This window comes from Sinohyriopsis cumingii, chromosome 4 (assembly GCF_028554795.1).
Source record: "Sinohyriopsis cumingii isolate HCF-2022 chromosome 4, ASM2855479v2, whole genome shotgun sequence".
Classification (NCBI taxonomy): Eukaryota; Metazoa; Mollusca; class Bivalvia; order Unionida; family Unionidae; genus Sinohyriopsis; species Sinohyriopsis cumingii.
In genome coordinates this window covers 98486940-98500641 of record NC_142964.1, presented here as the reverse complement: position 1 = coordinate 98500641, position 13702 = coordinate 98486940, and the positions used below count along the sequence as shown (strand labels likewise).

At 41.0% G+C, this 13702-nt stretch overlaps 1 protein-coding gene across 4 annotated transcripts in view; it reads right to left on the bottom strand.

The window, feature by feature from the left end:
- The window catches only part of LOC149801744 (uncharacterized), a 204032-nt gene that overhangs the window by 67924 nt on the left and 122406 nt on the right, over positions 1-13702 (bottom strand). Inside the window, exon 1 of one of the 4 annotated variants that reach the window (XM_089956067.1) lies at positions 8783-10103. The exons of the other annotated variants lie outside the window; for them this stretch is intronic. Coding sequence (XP_089812193.1) covers positions 8783-8967 — 185 coding nt within the window. The 5' untranslated portion in view covers positions 8968-10103. Of the gene's footprint in view, positions 1-8782; positions 10104-13702 lie in introns of those variants that run through there. 4 annotated transcript variants of the gene reach the window in all.

Genomic DNA, 13702 nt, shown 5'->3' with positions numbered 1-13702 from the left:
TAATAATGTGGATACAAAATTATACCAGTCCTTACCTTAATAATTTAACTGTGCATACAAAATCATACCAGTCCTTACTTTAATACTGTTAATTGGGCATACAAAATTATACCAGTCCTTACTTTAATACTGTTAACTGTACATAAAAAATTATACCAGTCCTTACTTTAATATTGTTAACTGTGTATATAAAATTATACCAGTCTTTACATTAATAATATGCATACAAAATTATACCAGTCCTTACTTTAATCTGTTAACTATATATACATATTATACCAGTCCTTACATTTAATGCTGTTAACTGTATACAAATTAAAACAGTCCTCACTTTAACAATTTAACTGTGTATACAAAATTATAGCAGTCCTCATTTATTGTAACTTTGTATACAGATTATAAGTCCTTAATACAGTACTGTTATATATGTATACAAAATTACACCAGTCCTCACTTTAATAATTTAACTCTGGAGACAAACTATAGCAGTCCTCACTTTAATGCTGTTAACTGTGGAGACAAACTATAGCGGTCCTCACTTTAACAATTTAACTGTGGCGACAAACTATAGCAGTCCTCACTTTAATGCTGTTAACTGTGGAGACAAACTATAGCAGTCCTCACTTTAACAATTTAACTGTGGAGACAAACTATATCAGTAATCACTTTAACAATTCAACTGTGCAGACAAACTATATCAGTCCTCACTTTAACAACTGTGGAGACAAGTTATAACAGTTCTCACTGTGATGTTTTACCCCAACCCCTTGTATTATACATGTATTTATAAGTCTGTAAGTGGAGCCAGGTAAGCTTTGTTTTTCCAAGTACCTAAGTTGGCTAATCCTCTTACGTAACCCAGTCTTTGTTTGAGCTCTTGAGTGGAAATCTGGCGGGAATCTTTGTACATGGGGACACACAGACTGACATTTTTATGATTGACAGTTCGATCAAATGACCAGAGTCCGTCGCCATCCAATCGGGATGCGTTGTAGGTGGGACTTGATTCGAGAAACTGGCATAAGACTTGTACAAGCCTGAAATTCGTCAGTTGGTGTTTAAGAGTCGCAGTGACACACACTCCGTTAGCCATTCGTAAAAATTGGCGGGATTTAGGAAATTCATGAAATAGCTTCGATCAGGAAGCTTTCGGGGGACGAAAGAATTTCAGAGAATTTCGGGGACGAGAGAAGTTCAGAGAATTTCGGGTGACGGTGAGAGATACCAAGTGAATTTCGGGTGACCTCAAGGGATACCGTCAAGGGTTCCGGATACTAGAAGAGGAACCGGAAGTCAAGATAACGGCAAGGAACAAGGATTATAGAAGAGGAAGCGGAAGTGGAGATCACGAAAGGAGAGAAAGACAAGGGAACGAAGAGATTTAGATGAGTAGCACTCAAGAAGGGAAAAATCTCCTCACACTGTGAACTCAAATGATGATCAAAGGGATCATTGGGTGAAAGAGAGACATTGATTACTTTAAATTCTTTTAAATTTCATTTATTAAATTGTTATTGTTTAAATTTCATCTTTGTATTTCTTTTAATTTAACTGTCGGCATTGCTGACTGGGGGCTCGTAGCCATAAATATATTTAGTCAATCAATAATATAGTGTCCAGAATTAACCTTCTGAATAAGGACCAGGGGAACTTCTCATAATTCGTTAAAGTCTATAAGAAGAACCCCACCCCTAGACAACCACTACACCCCCACAGTGGGCGCTTCGTCCGGGATATGAATTAGACATATATATTATTTTGGGACTTAAAGTATTGGTAGAAGTATTAGTGAACAGTGTGAGATATTTTCCATTCTTTGTATTTGAAATTTTGCGATTTTCTCATCTTGTATTTTTATTGTCATATGTGCAGGCTTTGTAGATCTTCCATTCATAGCAGTACGTGTGAAGCAGATATCGAACAAATATCTTACCTGAACGAAACTAGTTGTTGTCGACAGGTAAGTATTTAAACTGGTATTACAAATATCTGTATATTGTTTGAATTTTGAGACAAGGTATCACTTTACATTAGTATAATGGCTACCGAACGACAAATGATAAAGGAATACCGCGCCATGGGGTCGGAAGATCTTGGATACGAGGGAGATCACCTGGCAACCTTTATAGAAGAAAGGATCAAGGAATGGAAGGCCGAAAAGGCAGCGGAAAGAGAAGCCCAGAGAGAACTAGCCAAGATAGCAGCGGACCGAGAAGCCCAGAGAGAACTAGCCAAGATAGCAGCGGACCAAGAGTTAGCCAAGATAGCAGCGGACCGAGACGCCCAGAAAGAGCTGGAGCTAGCCAGACTCGCTCACACTCTGGAGATGGAAAAGGTCAGAGTTGAAGCTAGGACCAACGGACGGGACGACGCCAGTACAAGCTCTGGAACAACCGGCCGACCTTTCATCGACCACCGGATAGTCCAGATCAACATGTCACGCTTCAATGATAGGGAGGAGGCTATTGACGATTTTCTCGTCCAGTTTGAGAAACTCGCACACGCTCATCAGGTCCCTGAACAGTACTGGGCCATTAATGTCTCAGCCTTTTTGCAAGGTGCAGCTCGGGAAGTCTACCACGGCTTAACTGCAGAAGAGGCTGATGACTACACTGCCCTCAAGAAGGCGCTTCTCTGCCATTACCGGCTGACCGCCGAGACTTACCGGAAACTTTTCCGGGACTCGGTGAAAAAGGTAACAGAGACCCACTCTCAATTCCACAACCGTGTTCGAGGTTTATTTGAGAAGTGGATGAAAATGGCCGAAGTCGAACGCACGTACGAAGGGCTACGCGAGGTAATACTCAAGGAACATGTCCTGGGTACTTACCGTCGCGAGTTGACAGTTTTCTTAGCAGAAAGAGAACACCGGACGCTCGAAGAGATCGCTAACATGGCGGAGCGATACGAGCAGGCGCACTCGAAGAGTGGAGGTTCCGGGGTTGCTGACCGACCCCGACCCTCTGAGTCGCGTCGTATGGGGGAGGTTGAGCCGGCTGTCCGTAACCGTCAGGGCGACGGGAAGGTCGGAGGGGCACCTACAGGTAGGGCTGCCGCCTATCGACCTGGACAGGCCTCACCCACGAAACCAGGACTTGCAAGTCGGCGAGGGCCGCCGACATGTTTTAATTGCAAGCGCCTGGGGCATTTTGCCAGGGACTGTCCCAAGGGCAGGCAGACCCAGGTGAATGTCGTAGCTAAGAAGGAATGTGTGCCGGAAGCGAGTCGCAACCCAGCCAACCTTGCGGCCGCAACTGTCAATGGTGAAGGCGCCACCATCTTGTATGACACTGGGTGCAGCGTCCCCGCGCTTGTCGACAAGAAATATGTCAAGCCGGAGGACTATACAGGGGAGGTAATAGAAGTTCAGTACGCGAACTGCGCGCGTGACTCATTACCAGTAGCTGTCATTGACCTCGATTCACCATACGTGAAGGGGAAAATTGAAGCTGCTTGCTTGGAGGGGCTATCACATGACGTCATATTGGGTTGCCGTTATGTGCTACCCCAGCCAAACCCCGAAACCTGCACACCTATGCCAGTGAGTGCTGTTGAAACCAGGGCCATGAGTCGACAGCCGAAACAAAAGCCAATCCAAGTTACATCGACACCGGTTAGTAATGTTATTCCAGCGGAGTTAAGGAAGCTGCAACAGGAGGACGCAACTCTGGCGCAGTTGCACAAACACGCAGAAGCGGGAACAGAAAGGGAAACTCCGAACGGCGCGGTGAAGTTTGTCTACAAGAAGGGAATCTTGTATCGCCATGCCAGGAAACACAACGAACACTTCAAGCAAGTTGTCGTGCCAAAGGAAAAGCGTTGCGAAGTACTGAAACTTGCACATGAGAGTCTCATGGGTGGACACATGGGAATTGCTAAGACGCGTGACCGTCTTGTAAAAGAGTTTTACTGGCCAGGGGTCCAGGGAGACGTAAAACGGTTCTGTCTCTCCTGTGACAAATGCCAGAGAATGGCACCGAAAACGGATCAGCGACCCATCCCTTTGGGGAGTACGCCCCTTATCGATGAACCATTTAGACGTGTTGCCATGGATTTAATCGGACCGATAAAACCCGCGTCTGTGCACGGAAATCGATATATTTTAACGGTTGTCGATTATGCTACACGCTATCCGGAGGCCGTTGCGTTGCGTAACATTGACACGGAAACCGTCGCGGAAGCTCTGTTTGCGATCTGGTCAAGAGTCGGAGTGCCCGACGAGATCTTGACCGATCAAGGAACACAATTTATGAGTCGTGTGATGGCGGAGGTGAATCGTCTCATGTCGATTAAACACCTCATGACTACACCGTATCACCCCCAATGTAACGGATTGGTCGAACGGTTTAATGGGACCTTGAAAAACACGCTCAAGAAATTGTGCGAAGGCCGCCCCAAGGATTGGGACCGGTATATTCCGGCCATGCTTTTTGCATACCGGGAAGTACCGCAAGCGAGTTTGGGGTTCTCTCCCTTTGAACTCTTGTACGGGAGAACCGTACGCGGCCCAATCGCCGTACTGAGACAGCTGTGGACAGACGACCACGCTGTAGAGGAAGTACGCACTACCTACCAGTACGTCGTGGACTTGCGCAACAAACTGGAAGAGGTTTGTTCTCTCGCGCAAGAAAATCTCAAACGAGCTAAGGCGCAACAGGCGAAAAATTACAATAAGCGCGCAAAACCACGTCAGTTTGAGGTAGAGGACAAAGTGTTGTTGTTGTTGCCCCAGGAACACAACAAGTTGCAAGTTTCCTGGAAGGGTCCATACGTCGTCACCAAGAAGGTCGGAGGTCAAACCTACCGGATACAGCTACCGACGAAAGAGAAATTGTACCATGCCAATTTGCTCAAGAGGTACCGGGAAAGGGAGACCGCCAGCGATTTTGTTGTCGCAGCGATAGTCACCGAGGATATCGAAGGCGATACGGAAGGTGCTAACACTGTCCCGAGCTGTCCATTAACGAGGGCCGAGACTCCGTCGGACGTGGAGTGTGACCCCATGTTAACTGAAGGGCAGCGGAACGAGATAGAGACCTTGCTGGCCGGATATTCCGACGTGCTAACAGAAAAACCCGGGAGGACGACGCTTGTCGAGTTCGGGTTAAAGATGGTGGACGACCGACCAGTTCAGCGTAAACCCTACCCCTTGCCCCACGCGAAACGACAAGTTGTAAGGGAAGAAATCGAGCAGATGATTGCTCTGGGAGTAATCGAACCTGCCGACTCTCCGTACAGCTCACCAGTAGTCTTAGTGCAGAAGAAGGACGGCACCCATCGGTTCTGCGTCAACTACCGGAAGCTGAATCAGGTGACAGAATTTCAAGTTGAAATGCTACCTGACCCCGAACATATCTTCGCTTCGGTCTCGAAAGCGAAATATTTTTCCAAACTGGATTTGTCCAAGGGGTATTGGCAAATTCCGGTAAGGAAAGAAGACCGACCGAAGCTTGCTTTTGCTACTCCCGACGGGACATACCAATGGTTGGTGATGCCGTTCGGGGTACAAAACGCGCCCAGCGTCTTTACCAGAATGATGCGGAAGTTGTTGGAGCCCTTGCACGATAGGGGTGTCCACAACTTCATGGATAACCTCTTGTTAGCTACAGAGACATGGGGTGAACACCTCGCTCTGTTAGCTGACGTTTTGGAGTGGCTACGTCAGGAGGGCTTGACAGCCCGCCCTTCCAAATGCCACCTTGGTTTCAGGACATTAGACTATTTAGGACATACCCTGAGCCAAGGCACGCTGTCTCCAGAGAAGTCGAAGGTGGAGCAGTTGAGAAACGCCGCACGCCCCACCACGAAAACGGAAGTGAGGTCATTCCTGGGACTGGCCGGATATTACCGGAGGTATGTCGCTAATTTCAGCGCGATTGCGGGCCCGTTGTCTGACCTAACCAAGAAACGGACCCCGAGTAAGTTCGTTTGGACAGATGCGTGTGAGCACGCATTCCAAACGCTAAAGGATAGACTTACATCCGACGCAGTTGTTCGTCTACCGGACTTGGATAAAGAATTCGTTCTGCGCACCGATGCATGCGACACGGGACTGGGAGCAGTACTGCTCCAGGAGCATGACAAGACGCTTTTTCCTGTCGCATACGGCAGCTGGAAGTTGTCTGCTGCCGAGAAGAATTACTCAGTATCGGAGAGGGAATGTCTCGGAATCGTGTTCGGCATATCACGGTTCGAGCGATACCTATATGGACGTAAGTTCATATTGGAGACCGACCACCAACCACTCGCCTATCTGGCGCAGGCAAAGTTGTCCAATGATCGATTGATGCGATGGTCGCTGTTTTTACAGCAGTACCAGATGCAGATCAGATACGTGAAAGGATCTGAAAACGTAGGCGCAGATTTCATGAGTAGAAGCGCCGAAATGATATAGATCATTTGTTATATTTTCGTGTTCATACTCAGTTTAGCATTTAGTTCATTTTGCTGATTTTGTTCTTTATATCGTGTAACACTTTTGCTTTTTTAATTTGAATAAAATCCTGATTTTATTCTCAAGCGTGGGGGGATGTGATGTTTTACCCCAACCCCTTGTATTATACATGTATTTATAAGTCTGTAAGTGGAGCCAGGTAAGCTTTGTTTTTCCAAGTACCTAAGTTGGCTAATCCTCTTACGTAACCCAGTCTTTGTTTGAGCTCTTGAGTGGAAATCTGGCGGGAATCTTTGTACATGGGGACACACAGACTGACATTTTTATGATTGACAGTTCGATCAAATGACCAGAGTCCGTCGCCATCCAATCGGGATGCGTTGTAGGTGGGACTTGATTCGAGAAACTGGCATAAGACTTGTACAAGCCTGAAATTTGTCAGTTGGTGTTTAAGAGTCGCAGTGACACACACTCCGTTAGCCATTCGTAAAAATTGGCAGGATTTAGGAAATTCATGAAATAGCTTCGATCAGGAAGCTTTCGGGGGACGAAAGAATTTCAGAGAATTTCGGGGACGAGAGAAGTTCAGAGAATTTCGGGTGACGGTGAGAGATACCGAGTGAATTTCGGGTGACCTCAAGGGATACCGTCAAGGGTTCCGGATACTAGAAGAGGAACCGGAAGTCAAGATAACGGCAAGGAACAAGGATTATAGAAGAGGAAGCGGAAGTGGAGATCACGAAAGGAGAGAAAGACAAGGGAACGAAGAGATTTAGATGAGTAGCACTCAAGAAGGGAAAAATCTCCTCACACTGTGAACTCAAATGATGATCAAAGGGATCATTGGGTGAAAGAGAGACATTGATTACTTTAAATTCTTTTAAATTTCATTTATTAAATTGTTATTGTTTAAATTTCATCTTTGTATTTCTTTTAATTTAACTGTCGGCATTGCTGACTGGGGGCTCGTAGCCATAAATATATTTAGTCAATCAATAATATAGTGTCCAGAATTAACCTTCTGAATAAGGACCAGGGGAACTTCTCATAATTCGTTAAAGTCTATAAGAAGAACCCCACCCCTAGACAACCACTACCCCCCACACTCACTTTAAAACTGTAGCTGTGTAAATACAAATTATAGCAGTTTTTATTTCAATACTGTTAATTGTGTATACAAATTATTGCAGTGCTCACTTTAACACAGCAAACTGTCTATACAAATCGTAACAGTTCTTACTTCAATGCTTGATATCGAGTTTTAAAAGAGTATCACTGCATAAATGAGCTTGTCCTATATTGAGGTACCCTCACTATCAAATCTCTGATAGTCATCCCAAAAATGGGATCCATGATTCTACCTGCGTTGTATGAGTTACTGTGCTGTATCAAGATATTTTAGAGTACAACGGTCAGTTTCAAAACTCTTCCATTTTGTGTGTTTTTTTCAACCGCATATACCTGAAGGCCATATTCAAAATTCTTCCATTTTTTCAACCAAATATACCAAACTCATGGATTATCTCTTACAACATAAAATACACATGTGCTCCACATAGCAGTGTCTGCCTTTAGAGCGTTGTAATACTTTTTATCAATTGCAATACTTGAATAGACTGGTGCTCTACTGGGGAAGAAGAATTTCCTGAAATTCAAAATTCCTTTTATCTGCTGAGTACTGAAACAATCTTGATATTCTTTAGTCCAACCCATAGCTCTCCTGGCCTATAACCAGTAGACCTAGTGAATAAAACAAAACATTTGCACATGTACTTCAGCATTTTGACTACACGCTTAACATAAACAGAATGCTGACAAAGTGACTGTTGCACGTGATGGAAATGTGACTACAAGGTTTTACTTTTTTACTGGCAATATTGGGTTCAACAAAAACAGTTACGCTGCTTGAAATTAGAGGTCTCCACTTAAAAAACAAACAACAAAACCTCAACAGATAACAAGGCAAAAATCTGTAATATATGCAGCTGCCATTCTATGAAATGAGCTACCAAACAATCAAATTTAAATTCATTTAGATCATTAATTTATCCTGGAATGGTAAAGAATGTATATCCAATATCTGCATTTTGTTTTCTCTGTTATTTACAATCAATTGCTGAACAGTACGTTCCTTTCTTTATAAATAAGGTAAAACCTGCACGTCAGCATGATTTTGGTCCTAAATTTTGTATTTCATCTAAATTTTTATTTATATCTTAGTAGCACGTTTTCTTTTCAAATTTATTCTGTAATTATCATGTGGTATTTAAATTACCCAAATACTAAATTAACTTTTAATTACTGTCCTTTTGTTGTCTACGCCAACACCTACATACTATGCAAGAATGATGATAGAAATTTGTTAAGTTTTGTTGGTACAGTACTCACTTTGAAATGACTTCTTGTGCAATATTCGGTGACAGTTCAGTCAGCGGTTTTGGAACAATAGGGCCAGCCCCCGTCTTTGCCCCAGCTGTGATACTAGGGGAGGCCCTTCCTTGATGCTGTGGACCAAGATGAGAAATCGCCTTAGTAGCACTACCACCACCACTACTGTCATTTTCTGAATCCATAATGTTCACTAATGTTTACAGCAAAGGAAAAACACTATACAAATAAATTCTGTCCTTCCACCTTGTCATACACTTGGATGCCTAAAAGCTAACGTAGGTCTCTGGGAAAACCTCTTTAATTTGTAATTTTCTTTTCCACTCAAGTGGAACCAACAGGGTATCGACATAAAGTGGCTGACCCAACATTACACCAAGGCCTGACTGGGTTTCACCTATCGTCACTTGTTCCAATGTATACCTCTGTGGTTCAAATCTGTGGCAGTCCACTGTCCTAACATAAAGCATGGCCAAACGATGTGTTGTCTGCCACGCTAGATAAAAAGGTAGACATTAAAGGTTATGCATAATGGCAGTCAAAACCCCCAGGCTCTGTTGATCCCTTGCCTGATAAGTGTTCACTTAGAACCAATGATACAGATGACATCTAAAATGTCTGACATTCTTCCTACTGGGCCATTCACACATCAGTATCAACGGACTTGAACACTTAAAATAACAACTCCTGAATAAGCATACTATAGTGTATATATTTCATTTTTGTTTCAAAAAAAGGCTTTCCCTCCTCTAAAAAAAATATCTACCTGTCCCAGTACATACCTTTATCATCTCCATGTATGCATAGTTGGAAATATACTTTAACAACTCCCAATAAGAAAGTTTTCAATACATGTATATATTTTTTCTCTCTCTTAATCAAGAAAATGGGGAACAAGGTTTTTGGGCACTTTGTGATTATTCTCTGCTAGTCTTTTAAAATATGCATGATTTTTTTAAAATTATGCCAAAGTCAAAGAATAAAAACCAACAGTCAAATTAAATTTGGAGAAAATATCCTTGTGATGAAAATAAAGTCGGGGTTCTGAAACCTAAAGTTTGTATATTTCTCTGCAAATGTGACCTCAGCCAACACAACTGTTTCTGTATATCCAGTGATACTGAATGCACATAAATTGAACTGTATACCTCTCATATAATCATTTTCCTGTCAAGCCATCAGATCTGTATCTCACTCTGTTATATCAAATTTACAGCATGAACAAATAACGCAACACCTGCTGTGAAGGTTTTATCCTATACTGTTGACAAAATGAAAATCAACACACTGTCATTGCAGTCAATCTTGATGAATCATCCATAAAAACATAAAGCCCACACACAATAAATGTTGGTACCAATACATTTATCTGAATTCACTTGTTTTCAAATACACAACAAATTCATTTAATCTCTTTTCATGACTGTACAAATACACAGGTTGGCAAACTTATCCATTCCAAATATCTCCAAGTTGGCATTGAATTCCTTTTTGTCCAAATTCTAACAATAATTTTAACTGTTTGTTTTCCAAAATCTATTGCTCCTCTTGTATATTTGCCACTTTGAACACTTAACTCCTTGCAATGGATACCACTCTTTAACAGTGGTGCTAGTGTCACATACCCCAACTTGTTATGTGGAACATAACACTTTGAGCCTGTTGTGACACAAACCCAAATGATAGAGGCCCTTCATGGGTGAAAGCTGATGGATATGCAAGATGGGGCACACTATCTTATGATGACAACTGAAAAGTGATTGATTTCACAGTAGCCAGATAAGGCACTAATGCTCACCTGAGGGCAGATTAATGGTCATTTATGAAGGTTTTGTTTTTGAAATACCAACCTGCCTAGGCACAATGGAGACCATGAAAGGAATTTTACCTGCTTATATTGATAATGCCCTCACTTATATTGACTGAATTTCGGAGTGGTGGTTGAGAGTTGCAAATACTATACAAATGGAGGGTATTCAAATTCTTTTGATAAGGAGGAATCCATGATTTACTGCATGTAATATAATAACTGGCCAACTGAACTCTATTTAATTCTTTATTCCTTAAGTGTGCTTCTTGAATACATGTACCAGGGAGATATCTACTTCTTGTTGTGGAATGTGTATAATATCATAAACATACATTGACAACAAAAGGCAAGTCCTGCATTTTGAGCCTGCTCAAAGACTTACATTCTAAATCTGAGGAAGATGGAATAAAATGGTATTGAAACAAAAGGAAAGCAAAAAAAAAAAAACTAGCATGGCTTTTGAGAGAGAGAGAGAGAGAGGGAGAGAGAGAAAGAGAGGCCCAAAAGAACTTTTAACACTGATGTTTGGCTAATGTTTGGTCAGACACACATGGATTGCAATAATGGTCTTCCACCAATGCAAACTTGGCAATATGTTACTGTATTCACCCATTTATAGTGTATATCACAACGTATACAGCACTGAGCAAGATCTGCTGTTGTATATTTCAGTAGATCAGGGTGTACACTGGTAAAAATCAAAAGAATGAACAACATATATGCTGATCTGTTGGCACAGAAACTTTATAAGTATGTATGTATTACACAAAAAAGTACACAGTGTCCTTGTAAATTACTCTGATATGCTTATAAGCTTGTTTAAGTTTTCATAACAATAAATACCTTACTACTGTCATATTAATGTACCATCTATAGTTGCTTATAGGTAGAGTCTAACTGCGAACTGATCAGACCCAGATCTGCCATCACATAATGCATCTGCAGATCTATGTCTGTGCAGTTTGTTAGGAGTAATCAGTAAAGCAAACAACATAGACCCTGATCTCCAGGTGCATTTTCCTATGGTGGATCAGGATTTTTGTTGTTGCAGTTCGACTAGAATTGTATACATGGTAGTAACTTCACTGTGGACATTGAGGATCCTTTGTTACTATAGAAAATTGGGTTTTGTACAGTGTAAAATTTGATCCCAGAATAAATATCAAAAGCATGAAACATCACAAGGTAATGCAAGAAATTGGTTCCTAAAATTAGTTACATTCATTCTGATGTTATGTATTTTTCAGTGGAAAAAAAGCACAAGTGTACCAAGTTTCTGCCAGAAATGAAGTGCAATGCCAAAATAATTTTTTTAATGACAGCAAACTTGAACTTGGAGCTACTGATAAAAAAAATTCTATTTCATTCCTCTGGGGACGATGGAGAACAAATGCATTAAATTTTTAAAAATTTGTCATCTAGAACTTAACAAATCATCTGGAAATGAAATGCATGGGCAAATCCAATTTTAGAAACAGTGATCTTGACCTAGGAGCTAATAACTACTAAAATAGGGTTTTTGCTTGGGAAATAGAAAATGCATGTATCAAGTTGCACAGAAATCTGTTCATTAGAACTGAAAATATTCTCCAGAAATGCAGTCAAAATCTATTTTTAGCAACAGTGACCTTGACCTTGGGGTAACTGGCTAAGTGCAAAAATGTTACAAACCTGAATTGAAATATCTTTCTACTAGATCTTATTAACCTCTGGGAACGAAATGCAGAGGCAAAATCTATTTTTAGTAAAAGTGGTCTTGACCTTTGAGTTCTTGGCAACAAAATCTAAACAATTCTTGGACTAAGGGGGACACGTGTAAGTTTTCACCTGAACATAAGTTATCATTTAAAATTAAATGCTTAGGCAAAATCCTTTTTTTGTAATGGTGATCTTAACATCAGGGCCCCCATGTACCAAGACGCATTGAAATAATTTTAAAAAAAAACTTATGTTGTCATCTGGTAAACAAACTGGATGCTTGCCCACCCAGAAGAACAAACTGTAAACACCAACATTCCACAATTTTCATTGGTGGAGTATGAAAAGAACACAACAATGTGAGAGCATGCTGATTATTATAACTGAAATCCATTTACATATATGCATTACTTTAATTCTTTTATTATAAATTATGAACTTAAATGACTGTACAAACATTTTAAGGCAGAGGAACAGTCAGTGAGTGACAAGCCATAAAGCAATCATATTCAATGTACAAATGTCACATAAAAAATTAGGAGACCCACTGAAGCACAAATTATTTCAACAAATACAGCAGATCTTAAAAAACTCCTAAGTGCCACAAACGCGATTTTGGTTTGAGTGTTTCATGACTTCAAGTTTCTAAGGTCTACAGCAGGTAAATAGTTTACATGGGGATTGACAGAGTAATCACTGTACTGGTAGGATACCCACTGTCATGGATTTAATGGTAAACCCCTCCCCCCAAAAGAATTAAAGTATGTACCAAAATAAAATTTCTTTTAAATGCCATTACTGTCAGTCTGAGAGCATTTTGTACAAATTTAAAACAAAATTGGGAAAATATGTGTACATAAAAATACATGAATTCAAATGCTACATCTGATTTAGAAAACATCAATTTAATCAATAAAATGCACATATGACGCATTCAAATCACAGAATAATTACCATCTGTACTCACTTTTAAGTTGAGTCAGACTGCAAACAACACAGACACTAATCGGTCATAGCATTATGTGCCTGCAGATCAGGGTATATGCTGTTTGTTCTACTGATTACTCCTAACAAACTGCACAGACCCAGATCTGCTGTCACATTATGAAATGACAGCTCTGGATCTGTGCAGTATGCAGTTGGACTGGACTTATACGTGAGTATATAATGTATCTCTTTCAACAAAATGACTTGATGTGACCTGCTGACACAAAATATACTACTGGACCTGACAGCTACAAGGTCTATATAAACAATGAATATTCAACAATTTCTATGCCAGACAATTGTATTATCTAGACCAGAATAAAAGTGTCTGTTTGGTCCAATATTGGTACATTTAACAGCATGTATGTATGTGTGCTTATTTCAGGACTGAAGGATTTATGGATCTGTCAATGACAGTCATAAAA